We start from the raw sequence: 22,226 nt of genomic DNA, 5'->3' as shown, positions 1-22,226 counted from the left end.
CTGTAACCATATTTCCACCTCGTGGCCGGGGAGCCGTTGTGGCGTATCAGAGCACATATAAGACCCCCTAAGCATTATGATGGCGTTGTCGTTGAGCGCATTTTCTCAGGTCACATACCTGCTAGAACCTGCTCATTGTCGCCTGTGTCCTTGGTCGCACCACTTTCAAGTTGACAGCGCGAAATTTCGGGCAATGCTCCAGCTACGCGAGTCTGGCCAGCCTCGCTGACACGACATGCTGGACGAATCCCGACGAATCGAAATCTAGGAAATGGAGATTGCCAAATTTGAGATTTCCACGGTCGCATTGGAAGACATTTGGGAGATGGAGTCCAAAGAACCTCTAGTGATATATTATTGTCATCACCCAGCCTCTTCAACTCGCATAGGCTGGACATTCTCTTTCGAATTTATCACTCTTAACCCAACTGTATTCACTCGTTTTGCCCAGGTCTTCATTTATCTGTCCATTCGCTCACTAGATCTATTATCCGTCCACATTTCGTTTATTGTTTATATTCCACTTGTACAAACATAAAAAAATGCTCAGCCGGCGGGAGAGATTGTTGCTCAGCCTCATTTGGGGACAGTGGATCAGCAATGTTTACGCTGCCATCACATGGCCGTCGCCAGTCTACGATGAGCTCGAAGATCTGATGGTTTTGACCTCTGGCTACGGCAACAGAAACTTCATGGCCCCCTTGGTCCCTTGCACATTTGCCCCAAATCCAGGTCACTCAGTCGCCGGAGGTTTCTTACGAGTCGCCTTCCACGACATGGCCGGAGCCAACGTGGCTGAAGGGACCGACGGCTTGGACGCATCTATCGGTTTCGAACTTGACAGTAGCGTCTTTCCTGAGAATACTGGTCCCGCCTTCAACAACACCCTCTCCTTCGTCTCGAGATTCTACAGCAGTCGAGCCTCCATGTCAGATCTGCTAGCCTTAGCAGCCTACGCCTCGGTTCGAGCCTGCGGTGGTCCCGCCATTCCACTCAAAGCTGGTCGTATCGACGCTACCCAGGCAGGAACTCCCGGTGTTCCTGACCCCAAGGACGATATTGACAAACTAAACACCGAGTTTGCTCGTATGGGTCTGACTCCGGAAGAAGGTATCCAGCTTGTAGCCTGCGGTCATACTCTTGGAGGAGTGCATTCTGCAGAACACCCTACCATTGTCCCTGCGGGTACGACCTCTCTTGGAGTCCAAGACTTCGATGCCACGAACAGCACCTTTGACAACTCGACCCTCACCATGTATCTCGACAGTACCACCTTGAACCCACTTGTGGTAGGTCCAGACGTCGATTCTCGATCGGATCTCCGGCTCTTCAACAGCGACGGCAACAAAACTGTCTCGAGCATGGTAGATTCATATGACAGCACTTGCTCAGTCATCCTTGGCAAGATGCTTGACACCGTTCCGGCTTCGGTGACCTTGACCGAAGTGATCACAGCTTATCCTGTCAAGCCAGCAAACCTCGCGCTCACCATCAGCAACGCCGATCAGCTTGTCTTCTCGGGAGCTATTCGCTTTTGGACGAACAAAGTCTCCAAATTATCGGTCTCCAGTTTGCAGCTTGTCTACAAGGACCGAATTGGAGCTCCGGCTGGTGCTATCGACGCCTCTGTCGCCCTGGGTGACGGCACTGGATTTGATGATTCTTTCACGGTGAGAAGTTTTCCTTCACTACTTGATCGAATTCTTTGCTTACGTTGTGAATAGTTTTACGGATTCAACGCTTCAATCCCCGCCAAGACATCCATTTCGTCTTTCGTAGTGAAAGTCAGCCTCACTTCAGGAAGTACCGTGACATACGACAACAATGGCAAGGGTTTTCCAGTTCAGGACACAATTCTCTCCCAGAACGGTTACTCAAGTCTTGCTGCTGCGGATGCCTCAGGCAGTCAGCAAGCGACCATCATCGCAGCTGTAAGATTTATCCAACCCAGCTCAATGCATTCGCTAATTTGCGCAGGTGCGGTCCGGAACTGAGGGAGAAGTTGATCTCACAGTGGACCTGATCAATGCAATGGGAGTGAACAATCTGCCGACGATCTCGAAAATTCCAACCGCCATGACCAAAGTATGCGAGTCGCTGTACTACGATTTCTACTCTGCGTCCTTTGGCGTACCAGCCGCTGCGGTCAACGGCACAAAGTACGATTTGAGCGTTGGAGGGGAGTATGACGGCTTCAAGGGCTTGATCGGGTTGCAAGCACAAGCAGCAAGGCTTCCATGCGGTCGTGGCTCGAGCTCTACCACATCTAGCGCCACGACTTCATCTAGCTCCCGGACCAAGCTTGCGACCTCGACAACTACTGCCTCTTATATCTCGACTACAACTGCCTCTTATATCTCAACTACCAACACCATTCCCATCAAGCACGTTAAGTCAAATTCCAGCCCGTTCTGGAGCAATTTCACAACTACCAAGACCACCCCTGTCGACCAGGTAAAGTCAACTCCTAGCCCAATCTGGAGCGATTGGACGATCTCTACTTCCAGCAGCGAGCCGGTATCCCCGGAAACAACGACTTCCACGAACGAGTCTGTTTCGTGGGTCAGCGGCGATCATGGAAGGATTCCTACCAGTGGCAGCGTCCCCGTGGCGGCTTTCAGCTCAATCCCAGCTGGAGGCTCGAGCTCGTCAAGTTCGCCAGTTTCACCCGCCGTCGCCACTTTTACCGGCACTGGAAATGCACTGACTGGCAGTGGCATTGTCAGCATCTTTGCGGTAGCTCTGGGTGTGTTGTTGCTGTTGTAACCAACAAAATCTACATGACGGAACGAGCAGAGGCCCGACTGCGCTTGTGAGATAATGAGGTTGCGGAGCAAGCGGCTGTTATTTTCTTCGATATCCTTTGGCATTGACAAACTGTGGCATAATCTCCACCTTTGCACGGAGATTTGTACGAAGGACCATGTGCTCTTCTGATTTCATCCCAGCTAAGATCTTGTACAGAGTTTCGAATTTTCCAGGAGTTGAATGGTCTCCCGAGGCCATGTTGCTACCATGCAGTTTACCTGAGACATGATCGGAGCTATCTCAAGAGACGTTGATGAAAATGCTTGGAGAGGGAAGTACGGCCGATGTAATGCAAAGAGTCTGCCCCAATAAGCATCCATACAATACCTTTACTGGGGGAAAGATGCATAACTGTCTATGCCTTTTTATCTTAACCATGAATACAAATACGACCTTCAAAGTCGTGCTTCGAGATTTCCAATAGAGCTCCTGGTCACTGCACTATTCGTTATGAACATACGGTATCCTTAATCAGCCTGATGCTATCTCGAGGCCACTCGTTCGGTCCTTCCGGATCTTGGACACACAAAGTTACCAGGCGGAAGATACGTTAACACGCGCGTTCGTATCAGTGCGACCAATCCCAATATGTTCTCCAATCAGCCCAATGCATCGACAAAATCCCGTGTCCATGCGGTTCAGCAAACTTGCTCACATTCATCTGAGTAGAGGAAGTTCGCAGCCCTTAACATCTTCTCTTGTAGGCAAGTGCTTATGACTGAGTCACCTGACCAAAGGACGTGCGGTACACTGCAATTCGCTGTGACCGAGTTAGATGTCTTCTCCTTAAGTTGCCAATTCCATATGGCTGGAGGCCGCTTACCCAGGAGGGAATTTTTGAACCGATTTCTCGCTGTGATGTGGGAGACATGTCTATTCTGAATACTTGCTCAACGCTGATATATCTCCAGTCTGACTGGCCGCGGGCTTGAAAGAAACTTGCTCATGTTTTTAGTGTCGAATGTGGTGCTTTCTGTCCTGGGCGAATTCTCTCGACCTCCGCACGGGAAGACTGTTGAAGTTAGGCTGGGCAAGCCGCGGCCAGGCCACGCTGTACCAATTGCAATCCTGCCCATCGCCTGGGGGTTGGGATGGAAGATGAAATAGAAATGTACCCATTTAGGAGTTGGATAGGGGACATACAGGTGCTAGAAACGCGGTTGCCGCAGACTCCTGACCTTACGTTCGTCGATGACCCGGTGAGAAGGAGTCTGAATGAAGTCCTCCGGTAGATCTTCTACCTTTTCAAACTATCGAGGCGGACTATTCAGCGTAAAGAGCATATGTAGGAACACAGAAGACAGCACTACTGGTCGGCGCATTGCGAAAATTCTCCGAGATTCAGCCAGTCGGGCTGCCGCACACTCATACAACTATTTCGATCGAGGCTTCCATTCCTTCCCCAACGTCGTCAGCGACGTCTGTGTATTCATACAGATACTCAAGTACAAACTCCTAACAGTGATACTTGATGCCACAATCCCGTCTCCTTGTTCAGTAGACCTCACAATTCAAGCAAACATAGCCTCCGGTGCTGCGGGGCGAAACACCCAGCTCCAATGCCAAATAGCAACTTTGTGACAAGTCTGATCGCCCAAAAAGAGACCAGATGTTTTTCTTCAATGCCAGATATTGCCCCAGGCTCTCGCGCTGGCTTCTCTGAGTCTTTCCATTCTCTTCCGAGCCGCGGAAGACCTCCAAACGTCCAGCAGTGCCGTTGCGGCATCTGGATGAACTGGGGTAGCGTTTCTGGCCACATGGATCGGCTTATTGTCATTCCACTTGTTCCTGATGCCGCAAACCTCGTCGAAAGACAGGGAATCGGCGGCGAGCCACTTGATTCGACATGGGTGGCCGAACTGTCGGAGCGTTCTCATCACGGTAGTATCATCATCAGAATTTGACAAGCCTTCATCTCTAATACCAGTGGGCGAAGGAGATCGCGTCGAGGTTGGTGGGGAGTTTTTGCCACAGAACGACGGATTTCGTTTTAGAATCGGCGACGTGTCTGACGAACTCGCGCTGCGTCTAGCCACGCCATCCTGCAGACTTGGAAGGGATCTGGAGGCAGAGCTAGACTCGCTGTCCGATGCGGCACTGTCGCGGTGGTCGCACGATGATGCCTCCCAGACGATCTGTCGTCTGCTTGGCTTGTATTGGATTATGCCTGGATTAAGGAGAGGGGCCGGCAAAGATTTCGAGGGAGTGAGAGGGAAAGGTTGCGATGAAGCATCACTGGGACTTCTCGATCTAACGGTTGTGCTAGGGGTCTGACCGCTGGACGCTGGTGCGATGTTACGAATGGCATTTTGGGCCGGGTTTTCGTCTTCTGCAGACAGAGGGAAATGTAACTCTCGATCGTTTGTCGGGTTGTCCATCTCATCACAGACAATGGCGGAGGTCAGTAGCGCGTAGCCAAAAAATTGACCGGAACCATTTACGGAGAAGATCAAGTACACTTTCCGTGCGGTCTTTGAACGGGACAAGGAGCTTGGTTAGCCTCTGACTGAAACCACGAAACGGCTTGCGGAGACAAGAACAGAAGAGACCGAGGGTTTCCTACCTGCACGGCGTTGTTGATACGATAGACATGGCGACACGGAACGTGCCATTGATTCATCTGGAGACTGTGATGCATAGCCTCGATGGAAAAGCTTTTGATGATGAAGTACTTGTCCTTTCCCAACTGAGACGGGTCGGCCTCGGGGAATCGGGACAACTCTTCGATCTTTTTCTCGAGTTCCACGGGCTGGTGGATGGATATCTTGCGGCCGCCGTGATTGTCATGCCCGTAGCTGACCTTGATGGAGCGTCTTCCTGATTCTGAGCGGATGCGGCAGTCGAGACGTTTCTCGTGGAACAGGGTTGATGCAGCAAGTTCAATGACTTTCAAGCGTGAAGCTTTGGTACTGAAGTTGGCGAATGCATATCTTGCCTCTGGATTATAAGTGATGCTGACAAGGTCGCTGCCGGCGACTTGGTAGAAATGATCCCTCAGATTAAGGATATTGGCCTGTAAAGGAATGTTGCCGATCCAAAGAGCGTGCTCTCCAGACGACGAATGCTTGCGTTTAAGTGGTGGCCTCGAATCTGGGCGAGAGCGGGCTGGAGATCTCCTGGCAAAACTGTCTGTGTGAAAAGTTAACAAAACATTTCTCAAGGGCAATGTCGATCCAGCTGACCGTTGGGTCCCCACGGCATGTCCATCTTGTTCGTTGCAAGCCACGATAGCTAACGGGACAGCAATAGAATACGATGAGAGCTCGTGGGCATCGATCGTTATGAGAAATCGCGCCATATTAGCAGTGCCGGTAGCTAAGAGCAAGATATTTCAGAGAGCACATTTCTACTGCCGGACGACCATCCTGGCTGAGGTGGAAGGAGAGGTCTGTCGCCTTGCCCAGAGGCTGCCACAGATTGCCTGCGCTAAGCAAGTTTCACGCAGGCCAGAGTCAGAAGGGAGCTCTAGCCCAGGCTTCACGGCGGCACTTGTGACCAGAAATTGCTGCTGGTCGAAATGTGCTCGCGCGATTAGACCTGGTGCGAGCCGGAGCGATTCTCGTATGCCTTGCCAAAGCGACTGCCAAAATGTATAATTAGGTCTCTTATGTATAGTTATAGTCTAAGTCGGCCTCGTATACAATATCATGTTGTTAGCCACATACTACAATAGTAAGGCTATATAATTATTGCATCCTCATCAGAGCTTTCCTCGGGACATTTATCTTTCGCTAGGATCAACTTGTGGCGATATTCAGGTAAGGACCAGGCCACGCCAGATTTGACATTGGTCAATAACACTAATTGTCCATTCCAGCAAAAGGCCAGAATCTGCCAACTTCACTGGATACTGCAGCTGAAATACCAATATAATGCCGAAAGCGAAAGCGTAAACGCGACGAAATAGGAGCGAGCCCATTTAAAATCCAATTCAACAATTTAATCAACGAATACTCCGTACTGTGCAGATGTATGGGAAGCGACACGAGAGCCATAGAACTGTTTTTGGGAAGAAAGAACAATGCTGGAAGACTGAAAACGTGTCCAGTAACGTAACCTACCCTACCATATGGAGCGCCGAACCATGGATCCAAGCCTGGCCCAGATTGTCCCAGATTGGCCCATGTGGGTAAATGCCTGTGTTCACTTGCAACCGGGGCTTCCAGAGCAAAGCCAGACTATGCAGGCTAACCAGGTGAGCACGTTTTACGGCCCAATTAGACGCACGACTGGACTTCGTTGTTCGAAGCTGTGCAGGGGATGTTGCTTAGCCTATTAGCAACAACATCGGTTAACTGAAGACGCTGGTAAACGTCGAGAAGTTCCCTTGAGTTCTCAATCGAGACAAAATCGTCCCTGGCCCCATTGAGGCATTCTACAGTATATTTGATGACAACCCCGAATACAATGAGCGCCACCATCGGCCTACAATCAACTGGTGCAGATTCTGCCGACCGAGGAAGGCATTCTACACCTTCACTCATATCCGCAAGTGCCCCAGATTTGATCCTGTCCCAAGAGCCCAATACTAATGAATCCAGGCTGGTAGATGGACATGGATCGATCGGCTGCTCCGATTCTATCAGCTCCTTGAGGCCGGCCCGACCACATTGTCAGTCAGCGTACGTTCGACCGAAGAATGAGCAAGTTTCCCTTTGCAATAGGATGCCAGGCTAGAAATACCAAGGCCAACGGCCCTGCAGGTCTCGGCGAAGCTCTTCCAAGATGAGCTTGTTCAGACCCACATTGTCCATTGTCCAACATGGAAGAGCAGCAGCATCCGCTAACAACATTTTTCTAGACTAGGACGATCGACGGCGAGACAGTGAAGCGAGGTCAAAAGAGTCCACGTCGAGAAAAGATCGGTCGAGTACCTCACCGTCTCTGTTCCAACAGTCCCTTCTCATCAACCGAATGCACACACATCTTGGCAGTGTGGACCATCTATGGCACAACCGACCATGTATAAAACCCGTCCGTGGGCCCCATTCCCTGCTCATGGTGTCAACGCCATTGCAGACGGTCATCGGCATCGTTAGTCATGAAATACGTTCTTTTGCCGGCGCTGAGTTGGGCCACGAGTGTAGTAGCTACTGGCCCACTACCAGTCACCAGAAGCGGCTTGGCTGGCATCGCGGGATTTACATTTTACAATCCGTATTGTGGTCATGGCTGCTTCCGATCCTTCTCACCTTACAAGCTACAATGTTCCTCCGCGATCAGCGCTGGAGGGCTCACCACCGCGGATGCAATTGCGCATGAGCTAGCTCTTTGTCGTGCGTCGGATTTTCCCTACCTAAGCTCTATTGCCTGGTGCATTCACACGTTCTGCCCCGAAAATGTCCGGGCGTCGACCATCGAGAAGTTTTGGGAAACGCAGATCACAGGAGATACCAAAATACTCCCAAAGTGGAGCTATGGCGAGACGTTGGCGAACATCACAAAACCCCCAACGGTGGTAGCATCGGGCGAGGATCTTGTGCTAAACATGACCATGGTCACGACTTACACCACCTGGAAACTCACCCAAGATACCTTGATATACTTTTTCCGTGAGAGCGCCCGGGAATCATACTACGGGTACGTGGTTGCTCTTATTGTCTCTTCTCCTAGCATCTCAGCGGTGCAAGTCGGATCCAATATAGCGACTCTCTGTTTCATTGCTAATGAAGATCCCTCTTGACAGACTTGCGATCCTGCTCACAGCCTTCGGTCTGCCACTTGTGTTGACCTGGCTCGGATATCTCCCCTTCATGACTGGTTTAACGGACCGCATCAAACCATGGCTCTATCAAAGTATAGTCGGGACCTACCACGATCGACCTCTTCCCTTCTTGATTGGCAACGTACCCACCCTCGGGCAGAGTGGTTACATCGCCGTGATCGTCATACTAAACATTGTCTTTCTGACCATCGGCTATGAGACATTATGGCCGAATGAAGAGATGCAGTGGTACAAAAATCACTACCAAGAACTCATGGCGTACTGGATGTGGCGCACGGGTGCTCTAGCATTCTGTCAACTCCCAGTCTTGTTCCTGTTCTCGAGCAGGAACAACATCTTATTATGGCTCACCAATTGGTCCCACTCGACCTACATGCTGCTCCATCGATGGATCGCCCGGCTCTTCCTCATCCAAACTCTTCTCCATTCAATTCTCTCGTTGGTACTATACCAAGACGACGGCTATTATTCTTCCACAGTCGATACACCGCTCTGGTATTGGGGCTGTGTGGGTACGGTCGCAGCTGTCATCATTATACTCACGAGCTTTCTTGTCATACGCCAACGAGCGTACGAGCTGTTCCTACTCACACATATCGTCATGGCTGTCGTCTGCCTTGTGGGATGTTGGTATCACGTCTGGGCCGATGACGAGGGAGACTTCGGCTACGAGACTTTCCTATACGCAACGTTTGCTGTCTGGGGCTTTGATCGACTGGCTCGGGTGGGGCGAATCTTGAAGACGGGTGTGAAACAGGCCGTCGTGACCGACGTCAGCGACACTATTGCTCGCATCGATGTTCCAGGACCTCGGTGGTCTTCGCCGGGGCAGTGCGTCTACGTCTACTTTCCGACGCTTCATCCTTTTCGGCCTTGGGAGAATCATCCTTTTTCCATTATCCCTACTGCTGCTCTTACTGGGCGCCCCAACACCGACGGTACGGTGCCAGCCACTCTCGGTGACCCGGAAAAGAACCGCCCAATCACTGTGACTCCGAGACCTTCAAGTCAGCATGAAGCCTACAAGAATTCAGGATTAACACTGTTTGTTCGAAAAAAGGCAGGAATGACGCGATTCTTGAAGCCACGGAACGAATTGGCCACACTTCTTGAAGGCCCTTATCCTTGCAACCCTACCAAGGAAGTCCTCCAGAGTGATCGGCTGTTGCTCATCGGCGGGGGGATAGGCATTACTGGACTGCTGGCTTTCGTCCACTGTCACCCGAACGTGAAACTCTACCACAGCGTCAAGGCTGACGACGTTTGTCTTGTTGAAGCTTTGGCTAGTTTGTTGGACCAAATCTGCGACAAGGAAATCGTCGTCGGGCAAAGGTTGGACATCAGCGGCTTGTTACACGATCAGGCCGATCTCGGATATTCCAAGATCGGGGTTGTGGTGTGCGGACCACCTGGCATGTGTGACGACGTCAGGGCTGTTGTGGCCCGACTCGGCAGAGAGAAATCAGGCCGCTGTTCGTTCGAGCTTGAGGTTGATACATTTGGGTGGTAGGCTGAAAGCGGCAAGGCACCTCTCCAAGAGTCGAAGCAATTCATTCGCTCCAGATATGCAAACACTCTGACCTCTTACTGTAGATGGGATGATGTCACGATGAGCACCCAGATTTGGGGCCAGAGCAGCCATGCTTGAGGAGACTCATTTTCGGCTCTTCCTAGTGCCCGTCTGCACATTTCTTATGTATATATATGTGTGTATATACACGGGGAGACTGGAACTCAAGTGGCTGCATAACTCGCAGCCACTTCTCAATGTCTGGGCCCTGAATTTAGAGCATTTTCGCCAGGGTGTGACGGTGGAGATCAATCTGACGAGACCATTGTCCTATGCAAATCAGAACTGTGAACAGTGGCAGATTCGTGGGGATCGAATAAATCGTGTGGATAACGCATCATTTATGCTACGCAATGTGATGAGTCGTGCCAGAGCAGTCAGTAGGCAAAATACAGCGTTGGATGCCGTCCCTTGCGTGGGACTGCACGTCCAGGTCTGATGTACTGATCGCCTGGTTGCAGCAATGGTTCCAATAACTATCTCTTGTAATTTTTTTATTTTTTTTATATATTTTTGGGCTCTCGTAGACAGTCGTGTAAAGTTTCCACATCCTCGAAGAGAGACACCGACCAAGTATGGCGTGAGCACCCAATGACCCGGTGATGAGGAGGAGGATGGTGACAGACTGAGCAGCTCCCGCTGAGGCTGAGCCGAAGTTGAGCCAGGTTACCAGATTCCTAGAAGTAGTAAGGCGGCAGGCCACGGTCCCAGACGGATACAAAGGCCAGGCGCTTTGTCGCCGCCGCTGAATACCACGATATTTGCAGGAAGATCTCCACCATACCAAAACCTATATCCTTTTCTGGTCCGAGTAAAATGCGCTAAGAAGGTCATTGCTGGATGCGGCTGGCAGTTGCCCGTTGGGGACAATTTTCGGTCTCCGGGCTCTGGTGTGCCCCTGTTTTGGACCGGATAACAAGTCCACAGAGCCTTTTCTCGGACCCTCAGCGCTTAACGAGAATGTTATAAACCTTGCTACCGGATTCAAATTCATCCTGTTATGGTGGCGCACGCTTTCCAAAGCTCCATCATCGCCTCGTACCGCGGTTTACTACTCTCAGCAAGTTTTACACGAATAGGGTTACCGTCGATCCCTAAACTATCCCCGGAGAGCCCATCCTCTAACGCCGCCTCTATCTGCTCGTCTGGGTTTAGGCCCTTCCAACTTCTTTTCTCGTTCTTGATCCTCATAGTTGATGGCTCCTGAGTGTCCCAAGACCTATACCTATGCCAAGAATGGAAAGAAGAAGTCGTACTAGGAGCCAGATTAGAGGACATGAAAAGAGTTAATAAAGATCAAGTCACTCGACAAAAAAGAGAGGGAAGGTACGGAGAGGAGGGGGGAATCGACGATAGAGTAGGTAGAAACCCAACGAGACATTAGAAGGGGTAGAGGGACTATTTCTAGGAATCCTCTCTCGCGCCGGAGGTAAAATACGCTGTAGGGCGGCGTTTTCACCGCGTGACTCCCTAAGGCGACCTGCTAAGCGTGGCGAAAAGACTGAAGGTGAAAAAAGACGGGCACGGGCACTACGCACTGCGTACTGGCACTACACACTACGCACTGATACTACGCACGAGACACTAGTAGTAGTGGTGGTAGTGGTAGTGGTAGTGGTAGTGGTAGTGGTAGTGGTAGTGGTAGTGGTAGTGGTAGTGGTAGTGGTAATGGTAGTGCTAGTGCTAGTGGCAGTGGTAGTGATAGTGATAGAGACGCTTTGAAAATCGCTGTCCGTATTCTCACCTTATTGGTCAAAGGCCAACTGGCACGTGACGTTAGAAAAAACAGCCAATCGGATCTCAATATTCTTCCGCACCAATCAAATCCGCGGCTTCTTTGACGAAGTTGCCCTGTAATACTGTTTTCGCTTCGCTCAACAGGATAAGAGACGTCGTACGAGGACCATTACGTTTATAAAGACCGACTCGTTCTCGTAGAGTCGAGAAGGTAATGTACTATAGTGCGTCTCTAGGGAACCCCTCTAGAGCCTCGTTTTAGATCTCTCGTTATAACTTAATAGTCTGGAGAAGAGACGACTTTTAGGTCACTATCTCGATATAGTTAGTAAGGTAAGCTAGCCTAGCCGAGCCTAAGCCGACGTTAAGCCGGACGCGAGCTAGCCTAAGTAAAAGCGGCGCGAGGTTACGTGGGACGGAAGGGAGACGGGCGTCGGGATTCCGGTCAAGAAACAGCTTACCTAAAGCCCTGATTGTGGATGGAAGATGACGATGGTCGTTGGAATGTAAACCAACGCAAAGCGAGCAGGAGGAGGTGAAGGAGACGAACAAGAACAACCTGAAAAACACCTACTGATGAGAAACAAGCGCGTAACCAGACGTCTTTGGCCATGGGAAATACAGTTTTATTCATCAAGAAGTTTCGCTTTCTCTCCATCAGCAAATTCAAAGTTGGCACAGAATCAAACCTCGGGCGCTACAATCTACTCGTACATATATGTCCATTACCGCCCTAGTAAATCCCGTTGCTTGGTAGACAAGAAGGCTACCGGTGCTCTTACACGCTTGTTGTCTGGCTTTCATACCCTCAGCTCTTCCTCTTCCGTTCCCGCACTCCATTTGATTTGGCCACACCCTCGACAGGCTCCCCGTTGACAAGCACAACTGGTTTCTCTCCACCAACTTTGCCGTTTTCTAAAACCTTCTGTCCTCCGCTGGGCGCCTCTTCGGTCTGTTCGTCCTCCTCTTCATCGTCACTTCGTTCATCGGCCCTGATGTTGGAGAAGACGTAGTTTTTGGCGATGCGGAGGATCAAGAACAGCCAGAACAGGTTGACGGCTTGGAGGCAGGCGAGGAGCGAAAATGTAATGATCTGGCTAATCCAACACTTGTATTGCTGAGTTTCCCAGTTCAGCTCGAAAGGTCCCACGGTGCGGAATTCGGTCAGGGTCGCCCACAAAATGATGAGGTTGATGTAGTGGCGGAGATAGATCCAAACACACACGAAGAGAAAGTAGTATGGCCCTACGATGATCGAGTCCAGATAATTGAATGTTTTGGAGGTCTGAGAGGGGTTAGCCTTTGAGGAAAATCCGTGTCCAGGGCCAGCGCTTACCGCCAGGAAGAAATCACTGATATCATGGGTGATGTAGACGGCAATGCCCATCTTAGCAAAATGAAAGCGGTAGCTCAGTCCAATGAGAGCCAGGGTGACAATATGGTGAAAGACCAACTCTTTGAAGTCTTTTCGGGGCTTCTCCAGTTGCAGCATGAGGACGATAGCTTGCTGAGCCCAGTAGGCCGCTTGCAACAAGTAGTATGCCTTAAACACACCCTCGTGCTTTCGATGTGGGAATCCTTCGAACATTGCCGTGGTATTGAAGTACCACAACGAACCCCTCGACATGACATAGAGTCCAAAAGGACCGAAAATGCCAAAGTACATGGCCGTGTAGACTTGTTCCATAAACCGTGCCTGCTTCGCTCTCTTTGTGATGCCGCACCTGATGGCAACGGGTCGAATAATTCTTTGCATGGCAAATTCTCTGGTGAAGCTCAGGACGATCGTGTAAAAGGCCACGAAAGCAATGTCTGCTTTTCCCTTGCCGTACATGTCTGGTCCGCCGGGATAATCTGGCCCAACATTATACGACAAGAAAATCGCCTTGTGTAGAGGGTTTTGCTCTCCGGGGCTGATGTAGTAGGCAATGAGGATCGCAATCGTGAGGATGAGTGGATTGATCCAGGTGTGCCGCAAGGATATCTGTTTCCATTTTCGAAAGGCCGACCTTGCTTTCCGTCTCTTTGAGCGAGGCTTCCCGTCCTTCTCGTCCGCCTAAAAACAGTCAGATCACAGGTTCTCGGGGCAATGCTGCTGGGTCATACAGAAATCTGCCCAGCTGGTCGCGCCGTCATAGTAGCGAATGCGGGTGCGCTGGTGTCTCCCCTGGGATCCCCCCCGAGGTTGCTTGACGCCCGCCGTGGACGTGCCATGATGCCAACGATATCGTCAGTGAGAGACCGTACGGTCCCAGAGCAGGAGATTGTATTATTTCGAGGAAATATTCGAAGAGTTGGAAAAGGATTGTGCGTAAAACTTCCTGGCACTCGAAAAGACATGTGAAATGGCCATGTCATCAAAATTATCATAGTAAGCCTCCGCAAAAGGCTCCGTGGCTGTCCGGAACACGGACCAGCACGTATTGAGGGGTCATTGGATCCATCAAGCAATCTCCTGGGAAATGCGAATCCCTCTGGACTACTCGTATCTGCCGTATCTTGCGTATTTCTCTCGCATCTATCCGTACAGCACCACGATGTCTGTGCACTCGATGCATAAAGCAACAAGAATGCTTTGGGGCCACAGGATGCTTTTTCTACACGGTAATTACCACCATGGCTATAGAAACTGCCCGACAATGCCACACTTGCCAGCACGAACCTTGAATAATGCATGCAGAGTCCCTCCGACTTTGTTCCGTCGGTCAGGTCGGCCAAAGCATCAATCATCCTTCTGGCCACCCTCATGGTGGCCTTTGCTGGACCGCTTCGAAGTGTCCACAGTACCGTGAATCTTGGCCGTCGCATCCATACCCTCCGGTTTCTTGCTTCTCTCCTCGTCACCCATAAAGGGATTGTTTGCCCCAGTGACATCACCTTGGGCCTGCCAGTGGTCAGCACAAGGCAAAGATGTAGACACAGCCAGCAAAGGTCAACTTACATCTTTAGCACCCTTTTCTTCAGACTCTTTGGCCTCATCGTTGGGTTTCGCCGTCCCTTTAGGGGTTCTGCGCACTGTGTCAGTCTGTAATTCAGATGCACACTGTCGCATGCAGCAGCATCTGCAGCTCAAACCTACGGTTCCTTGTCGTCGCCTTCGCTGGGGGACTCTTCCTTGTTTTCATCCTGGCTCTCTTCCTCCTTCCCTGCTTCTTCCGTTTTCTCAGTGCCTTCTTTTGATGATTCATCGTCTTCCTTGGGCTCTTCTTTCGATTCCTCTTTGGATTCCTCAGGAGGAACTTCCTCGTGCTTTTCTGTGGCATGGGAACCGTGGCCATGATCCGACTTTTGGGGTCCTTGCTGCAATAGCCAACCCGCAGCTGGGATGGTGACGACGAGGGAACCAATTAGCCTGTCCAAGCTGTGTCAGAACCGGTAATAGCTATTTTCACAACGCGAACTGACCAGGGAATATCGCTGCTCTTGTGTGCACCATGTTCAGTGGCATAAGTCCTCCGGCCAACACCTCGGAAACTGGTTCGAGCTTGGGTTCCTGCACGTCGAAGAGTGAAGGAGCTAAAAGTGCCCCGGAGGGCGGCTGACCTTGGTAGCGGCATTGGGAAGTTGAAGAAAAGCGAGCAGGGCAAAAGAGGGACTACAAGAATATAGACGAGGGAGTTATGACTTAAGGATGTGTCCTTGCTCACTCCTGGTCAACGGGAAAACACCTCCGGAAATTCTGGGAGGAGAAGCTTTTGGAGCTTTCTCCCCATATAACAACTTTAGTCCCGCATGTCATACGAGCCATAACTGCGCTTTCAGGAACCAGCCCATCCAGCCAATCACAACCACAAAGACGTCATTGGTCACTGCTGCTGCTGCGGTGCGGTTGAGGCTCTCCACTGCGCTCACAAGACGATTCATCATCCCACTTGGGACTTTTTTGATGTTTGTCAATAGCGGTTCAGAGTGAGCGTGAATTCGCCGCCACAACCTGTTGGATGCCTTCCTGCACCTGAGTTCTTGCCAAGAGGACATCAGGTCAGTCCAGCATTCGTCGATCTCAGCGTTTGAGCGCCTGCTTTCTTTGTCCTGCCTGCGGCTCGAGAAAATCGTCCCCTCACTTGGTCGAAATCACCTCCCCATGCGAATCCTCCCACCCTACGCCCACGATTCGATGACCTGAGAGATTTGCCGTTTCTCCTCCTTATCACAGCACCTTAAGCGTCCCGTGGACCATCATGGCGAGAGACCGCAGTTCGCTCCATCAGGCGATTGCCCAGTTGCTCAATAAGATGGATGACCCTGATCCAGATATTCGTTACATGCAATTGAGCGACCTCACCGACATCCTGAATCATGCGTACTCGGAGTATATACGGACTGACGCTCATACTGCCGCACGAATCATAGACGGCCTACTCAAGGCTTTGGCGGATCAGCATGGCGAAGTCCAGAACCAGGCTCTCAAGTGGTGAGTTGGATGCCCGATGCTGAATATGACCATACACTAAATTGAAATAGTATTGCCCCTCTGGCAGCACGTATACCGGGCGAGACTATCGCACCGCTGATAGACAAGCTTACCGATCTCGCCAAAAATGACATTGACATCTCCATCCCCAATTCCGCATTACGGGCTCTAATCGCCTCCTTGCCGCAACCCAAACCAAACGAAGCTCCTGCTCAAGATGTTAGAGAGGCATATGGAGCAGTCAGCAAAGTCTTGATTCCGAGGTTGGTCGGTCATGTGGTGTTACCGTCGCCGTCGGGGAGGCCTCCACCGCAGCTGCCGACTGGTCTATTGGAGAGACAGAAAGACAAAGGCTTCAGCAGCGACGCGGTCGATGTCATGATTGAAATCGTCAAATGTTATGGATCCCTACTGCAGGACTTGGAACTGGTGGCACTGGCCAAGGCCGTGATGAACATCATCGAGAGTCCACAGGCAGGAGGGGTGGTCAAGAAACGGGCTCTGGCTGGGATCGGCGCATTGCTGGTTCACTTCAATGATGCTCAAGTTCGATCTTTCGTAGCAGCTCTCACTGGGAGCTTTCAGAATCCTCAGCTAACCGTTGAACATCGGAGATTTCTTGTCGCGACGGTCGCAACTCTTGCCCGTTCGAGTCCCGTCAAGTTCGGACCCTTCGTCGACGATGTCGTTCCCCACGTCCTTCAGGTCCTGAGTCAAGAGGAGCTATCTTCTACTGCGTCTGTGTCGGAGGAGGATGCCGAGGTCGACCCAGAGATTGAGGAATTGCGGGAAACTGCTCTCATTGCACTCGAGGCTCTGCTTGGATCGTGTCCGCTTGAGATGAAACCTCATTTTGCCAGTGCTATTGACGCTGCATTGCGATATCTCAAGTACGATCCGAATGTTGCAGACATTGAAGACGACGAGATGGGAGGGACCCAAGACGAGGATTCCGATGACGGCATTACAGAAGAAGCGCTCGAAGACGATGACGACGATGAATATGCCGAGCTGGACGATGACGATGCTTTCAGCGACGTTGATGACATGAGCTGGAAAGTGAGACGTTGTGCGGCGAAGGCCCTATACACCATCATCTCGGGCTCGTCGGTAAGCGACAGAGCCATGCTTTTCGGCAAGATCGCACCTACTCTCATCTCCCGGCTGTTCGGAGAGCGCGAAGACAATGTTCGATTGGAAGTCATTGCAGCCACCACCGCTTTGGTTCGGAAAACGGGATCTGGTCTGACCGAATCACTTACCAGAGTCGATTCTTCGGAAAATCCAGCAATGCCAACCAACACTCGCAAGCGAAGACGACAAGATAGCGAAGCGGACAAGAAAGATCCAGATCTCCGAGGTCTCATAGCCATCCGGGCTAGCCCTCCGATCATCCCAGCATCTCCGCCCACAGGGTCCCAGGCTGACCTGGTCAGCCTGGTGCCAAAAATTGTTCAAGCACTTACAAAGTTGTGGAAGAAAGCGAGCATCGCACTCAAGCAGGCTGCCGTCGTCATGCTCAAGACTTTGACATTGGCAAGGAATGGAATCCTGTCGGACCACTTGCAGCAGCTGGAAGATCCCATCGCAGATGCTTTGAAGCCGTCGCTGGGCTCAGGATCCGGCGGTGGAGCATCTGGTATCTCGGCGACGGTTGCCAGTCTTCAGATCGAGACGTTAACCCTGATCAGTGCGATCGCGGAGACCAATAGCACCACTGTCCTGATACCTTTTGTCATCGCTCTCATACCCCCAGTCACGGCCAGTGCTCGTGACAGAAACTACAAAGTTTCCACCGAAGCTCTTGCCACGGTTGAGCAGTTTGTCAAGGCTCTGACTCCACCTCGGCTGCCTACCGCAAACCAAGATCACGCCATGCACATTGAAAAGCTCTGGGAAGTAATAGTCGACCGCATCACGGACAATAACACTGACCTTGAAGTGCGGCATCGAGCTATTTCTGTATTTGGTGTTCTCCTGGCGAGAACATCCGCCACCGAACTGCTGTCAAACTCAGCCAGGATTAGAAGTCTTGGAATCCTGAGTGACAGACTGAAGAACGAAACCACTAGACTGGCGAGTGCGAGAGCAATTGGCCGTGTTGGCGAGGCCGCCAGCATTCACGATAACATCGGCTCTGCTTGGGTACAAGAAGTTTCCCTGGAGATGGCCAACCAACTCCGTAAAGCTGATCGATCTCTCCGGGGTTCCTGCCTGGAATCATTACAATATCTTGCTTTGAACCCTGTGACGGCCTCATTGTACGAAACCACCACGATTCTGCAGCTCCAAGCCATGTTGATGCCTCTCATATCGATCAACGACCTTCACTTACTGACCCCGGCACTGGTCATCATGTCCAAGATCATCCCCACCAACGCCCAAGCGCTGGTCACCCCGGAGCTGGTTGATGCGCTTTGCGGCATTTCACAAACTCGAATTGAAGGGCCTCCGCTGCGAGCGTATCTACTCGTCGTGAAAGTCATCGGAGAGCATGGTGTTGGGGCGCTGCTCATGAAAGGACTCCTCACCGTCGGGACCACGGGGGAGACGACGGTTCTGGGCAGGGCCATTGGCACATTACTGGTCTATGGGGGCGACAACCTGAATATTGGGATCTCTGATTTTCTGAAGGAACTCGAAACATCACAAGACGTGCGAGCCATCTGTTTAGCGTTGACGGTGCTCGGAGAGGTCGGGTTCAGAACGGGCCCGAGCTCCCCTGTGAAGATTCAAACCTTCATCAACTGCCTCTCCGCCGAATCAGACAAAGTCCGACTCTCTGCCGCCATTGCGTTGGGCAGCGCCAGCTCCAACAACATTTCCGAATGTGTGCCCATTATCCTCCAGAGCTTGACACAGACATCAGCCTCGGACTACCTTTACCTCCACTCTGTCAAAGAGATTCTGGAACACTCGGACAGTACCTTGGGAGAAATGGCTCCGTTTGCGGCCGAACTGTGGCAGAAGCTCTTCGCCGTGTCACAGATCGAGGACAACAGCGCGGTCGGAGCTGAGTGCATTGGTCGACTGGCCACAATTGACCCGAATACCTATGTCCCTGAGCTCTCCAAAGCACTGGCTGACCCAAACCCATCGGTCCGTGGCACTGTCATCTCCGCCTTCCGTTTCACCCTCGGCGAAGCCAGCAACTCCTACAACAACATCTTAGTCAAGACCATGACGCCCATGCTCCAGATGATGCTGAATGACAGTGACCTGTCTAACCGACGGCTGGCAGTCACCACGCTCAATGCGGCCATTCATAACAAACCCGAACTCGTGATTCCTGATGTCGGCCAACTCCTCCCCACGGTCTTGGAGGATTCGAAGATTAAGCCTGAACTCGTGAAGCAGGTCAAGATTGGCCCCTTTACCCACACCGAAGATGCCGGTCTCGACCTTCGGAAGTCTGCGTACGCGACCATGTATGCACTGCTCGATTGCCCCAGTGCGATCCCGCACCTCCCCATCCCCAAAATCTTTGACCGCATCTTGGATGGCATTCCGGACGACCATGACATCCGCACCTTGTGCATTCTCATGCTCAGCCGTTTATCAGTGATTGATCCCGACGCAACACGACGGCGCTTGCCCATGCTTGCGGAGAAATTCCGGGTGGTCTTGGGCGCCAAATTGAAGGAGAACGCAGTCAAGCAGGAAATTGAGAAAGTGAATGAAGCAAATACTGCGGTCGTCCGGATCACGCTGGAGCTGGACAGGAAGTTTCCACATGTGACCGTCGAAGGTGTCGCCGGGGAGTTGATCTCGTGGAGAGGCTATGTTGACTTTGTGAAGCGCGAATTTGCGGGCATGGTGAGGAGTGTACAGATGGAAGGGGTTTGAGCAGGGCTGGTTTGTGGCAAGGAAGTGCCTGTGAGAGATAAATGCCCAGTATTTACTCCTCGCAAGGTGTGGTTGGGAGGTGATGATGGTCATGGCAAGGAGGCACCAGCATGGATGGATAAAGAAGACAGCGAGGGTCCAGAGGAGGGAGTCAGTGGCACAGAAGACAGACAGTCATGAAGTCTCCTCGACACGGAGTCAAATGTGAGCGACGAGACATGACATGGCGCCATCGAAAGCTTGCAAATACCCCCATAGCCATTCAGACGACATTGCGACAGTGAATTGAGCAAAAGATTCCAAAAGTTGACCAGTCTGTCGATGCTTCCATGATTCTGCCCTCAACCCACGCTGGATGTATTATTGTTTAGAGGCATTCCCACCATATCAATATTAGTCCAGTATAACATCTTCTTCCATTGGGAACACACATGTTCGGCCCCCTCACCCTACGCACTCGAAGACATCACGACACACTCTCCCTCCACACCCTGTCAACAATGCCCCAATATCGCTCCGGATCCGCGAGGACATGGCCGACATGGCGGGAGGAGACGAAATCCTCGAGACGCACCTTGTCGCTGCCCCCGGGCCCAAGGACCTCGGCGGCCTCGCGCGCGTGCTGCTCCACGTCGGCGGCCGGGATCAGCGCATCGGCCTGGCTGTAGATGTAGACGCGATGCCCACGCCGACCACACCGGGACTGGTGGGTGAACGCGCCGCGCGGGTCGTTCAGCCGCCGCCGCAGCGACAGCGTCGGCGGCTCCTGGCCCGTCACCGCGCCCACCGCGCGCGCCGCCCCCAGGTACCCCCACACCAGGGCGCTGCTGAGCAGGCGCACGCCTGGCGGCGTCTTGGGCAGGGACGCGCAGATGGCGGTGTGTGAGGCCGCCATGTTCGGGAGGGAGGGCGTGCTGTCGAGAACGAGGGCTGTGATGGGGAGGAGCCAGAGCGGGGAGTGGTGGTCTTTGGTCGAGTTGGAATCAGACTCGAAATCAGAGCGGTCACGCTGGTTCTGATGTCGTCGGGACTGCTGTTGGTAGTAGGCGTCCGCCAGCTGGCAGGCCGTCCACGCGCCGCCGTTGGAGAAGATATGTATGAGGACTCTCAAATCATGACCATCATCACCGTCCCCATCTCCGTCTCGATCACCACCGCCACCGCCACCACCACCATTGTCCTTCTTCATCGTCTTCGTCTTCCTCTCCTCCTCCCTCTCCTTCTTCGTGGCGGCGAGTAGTCGCTCGACCACCACGACCGCCGGCGCCAGGTTCCGCAGCTGCTGGGCCTGCGTGCGGAAGAAGAAATCCCCGCCGTCCTGGCGCAGCAGGAGGATGCGCGCCCGCGGGTACCGCGTCCGGTACGCGCCCGTGTACTTGACGATGTTGCGCGGCTGGGCCGACATCCACGAACACACGATGATCAGGTCCGGGTCAGGCGGTGCATTTTCTTCTTCTCGTTGTTGTTGCTGTTGGGCCCCTTCAGCAGCAGGAGCATCGTGGTAGTCATCGTTGTTGTCGATGTCGACCGCTGGGATCGAGGGCGCCACCGGCGTGTACAGGTATATCTGGCGCCCGAGCTGGGTGAAGTGAGCGAGATAGGGGTCAGATCGTCCCACGGGGACCTGGTGTTCTTCTTCGTCGGAGGTAGTCGGGACTTCTGGTTCGGGACCGGCGAGTTCCATATCTCTCCACGTGCATGAAGTCCTTTTTTTCCTTTTAGGTCCTTTGTCGGGGATATAACAAGGCTGGGGGATATCCAGGGGTGTCCACTATCCAGCTAGGCGCAAAGTCGTGGTGTCGTGAGCTTGGAAATAAAACCCTCTATAGACAAGATGGAAAGTGTCTTAATGTATATATGTATATGACCTATGTGACTGAAGCAGAACAATCTTCTATTTATCCCTTTTGACATGTCAGCGCGTCAGAACCTCCATCATTACAGCAATTGAATGATCAACAAGCGACTGACTTTCCAATAAGAATTTGTGAATCCGTACGTACCTAAGCCGATTCACTTTTTATCCATCTAAACGCAACAGGGAACCTGGCTGCCCAGAGACAGAGAGAGATATATATATAATATCATCCAGCGCAGCAAATAATCGAAGTGATACTTATATAAAT

General features: G+C 52.0%; 7 protein-coding genes across 7 annotated transcripts; 3 read left to right on the top strand and 4 right to left on the bottom strand.

Annotated features, from left to right (window-relative positions):
* Nucleotides 1-542: 542 nt before the first annotated feature.
* AYL99_02110 (hypothetical protein) lies at nt 543-2,766 on the top strand (the record flags this gene model as incomplete). The annotated part of the gene is made up of 3 exons (XM_018833626.1): nt 543-1,670; nt 1,725-1,931; nt 1,978-2,766. 3 exons carry the CDS (start codon nt 543-545, stop codon nt 2,764-2,766), a joined length of 2,124 nt encoding a protein of 707 aa, XP_018696250.1.
* A 1,661-nt stretch (nt 2,767-4,427) lies between these two features.
* On the bottom strand, nt 4,428-6,015 carry AYL99_02109 (hypothetical protein; the record flags this gene model as incomplete). Its single annotated transcript, XM_018833625.1, has 3 exons — nt 4,428-5,279; nt 5,372-5,937; nt 5,991-6,015. The coding sequence occupies 3 exons, from the start codon at nt 6,013-6,015 to the stop codon at nt 4,428-4,430; spliced, it is 1,443 nt and encodes a 480-aa protein (XP_018696249.1).
* Nucleotides 6,016-7,849: 1,834 nt separating this feature from the next.
* Nucleotides 7,850-10,043, top strand: AYL99_02108 (ferric-chelate reductase (Fre2); the record flags this gene model as incomplete). The annotated part of the gene is made up of 2 exons (XM_018833624.1): nt 7,850-8,388; nt 8,495-10,043. The coding sequence occupies 2 exons, from the start codon at nt 7,850-7,852 to the stop codon at nt 10,041-10,043; spliced, it is 2,088 nt and encodes a 695-aa protein (XP_018696248.1).
* A 2,605-nt stretch (nt 10,044-12,648) lies between these two features.
* On the bottom strand, nt 12,649-14,054 carry AYL99_02107 (hypothetical protein; the record flags this gene model as incomplete). Its single annotated transcript, XM_018833623.1, has 3 exons — nt 12,649-13,125; nt 13,177-13,896; nt 13,947-14,054. The coding sequence occupies 3 exons, from the start codon at nt 14,052-14,054 to the stop codon at nt 12,649-12,651; spliced, it is 1,305 nt and encodes a 434-aa protein (XP_018696247.1).
* Nucleotides 14,055-14,562: 508 nt separating this feature from the next.
* Nucleotides 14,563-15,397, bottom strand: AYL99_02106 (hypothetical protein; the record flags this gene model as incomplete). Its single annotated transcript, XM_018833622.1, has 4 exons — nt 14,563-14,724; nt 14,782-14,848; nt 14,920-15,192; nt 15,246-15,397. The coding sequence occupies 4 exons, from the start codon at nt 15,395-15,397 to the stop codon at nt 14,563-14,565; spliced, it is 654 nt and encodes a 217-aa protein (XP_018696246.1).
* Nucleotides 15,398-16,021: 624 nt separating this feature from the next.
* On the top strand, nt 16,022-20,100 carry AYL99_02105 (hypothetical protein; the record flags this gene model as incomplete). Its single annotated transcript, XM_018833621.1, has 2 exons — nt 16,022-16,254; nt 16,305-20,100. 2 exons carry the CDS (start codon nt 16,022-16,024, stop codon nt 20,098-20,100), a joined length of 4,029 nt encoding a protein of 1,342 aa, XP_018696245.1.
* A 466-nt stretch (nt 20,101-20,566) lies between these two features.
* Nucleotides 20,567-21,784, bottom strand: AYL99_02104 (hypothetical protein; the record flags this gene model as incomplete). Its single annotated transcript, XM_018833620.1, has 1 exon — nt 20,567-21,784. The coding sequence occupies one exon, from the start codon at nt 21,782-21,784 to the stop codon at nt 20,567-20,569; it is 1,218 nt and encodes a 405-aa protein (XP_018696244.1).
* Between the last annotated feature and the right edge of the window lie 442 nt (nt 21,785-22,226).

The sequence above is a fragment of the Fonsecaea erecta genome (assembly GCF_001651985.1).
Source record: "Fonsecaea erecta strain CBS 125763 chromosome Unknown Scaff2, whole genome shotgun sequence".
NCBI classification, from domain to species: Eukaryota; Fungi; Ascomycota; class Eurotiomycetes; order Chaetothyriales; family Herpotrichiellaceae; genus Fonsecaea; species Fonsecaea erecta.
The sequence above is the reverse complement of the archived record's forward strand: the minus strand, read 5'-3'. Positions and strand labels throughout refer to the sequence as shown.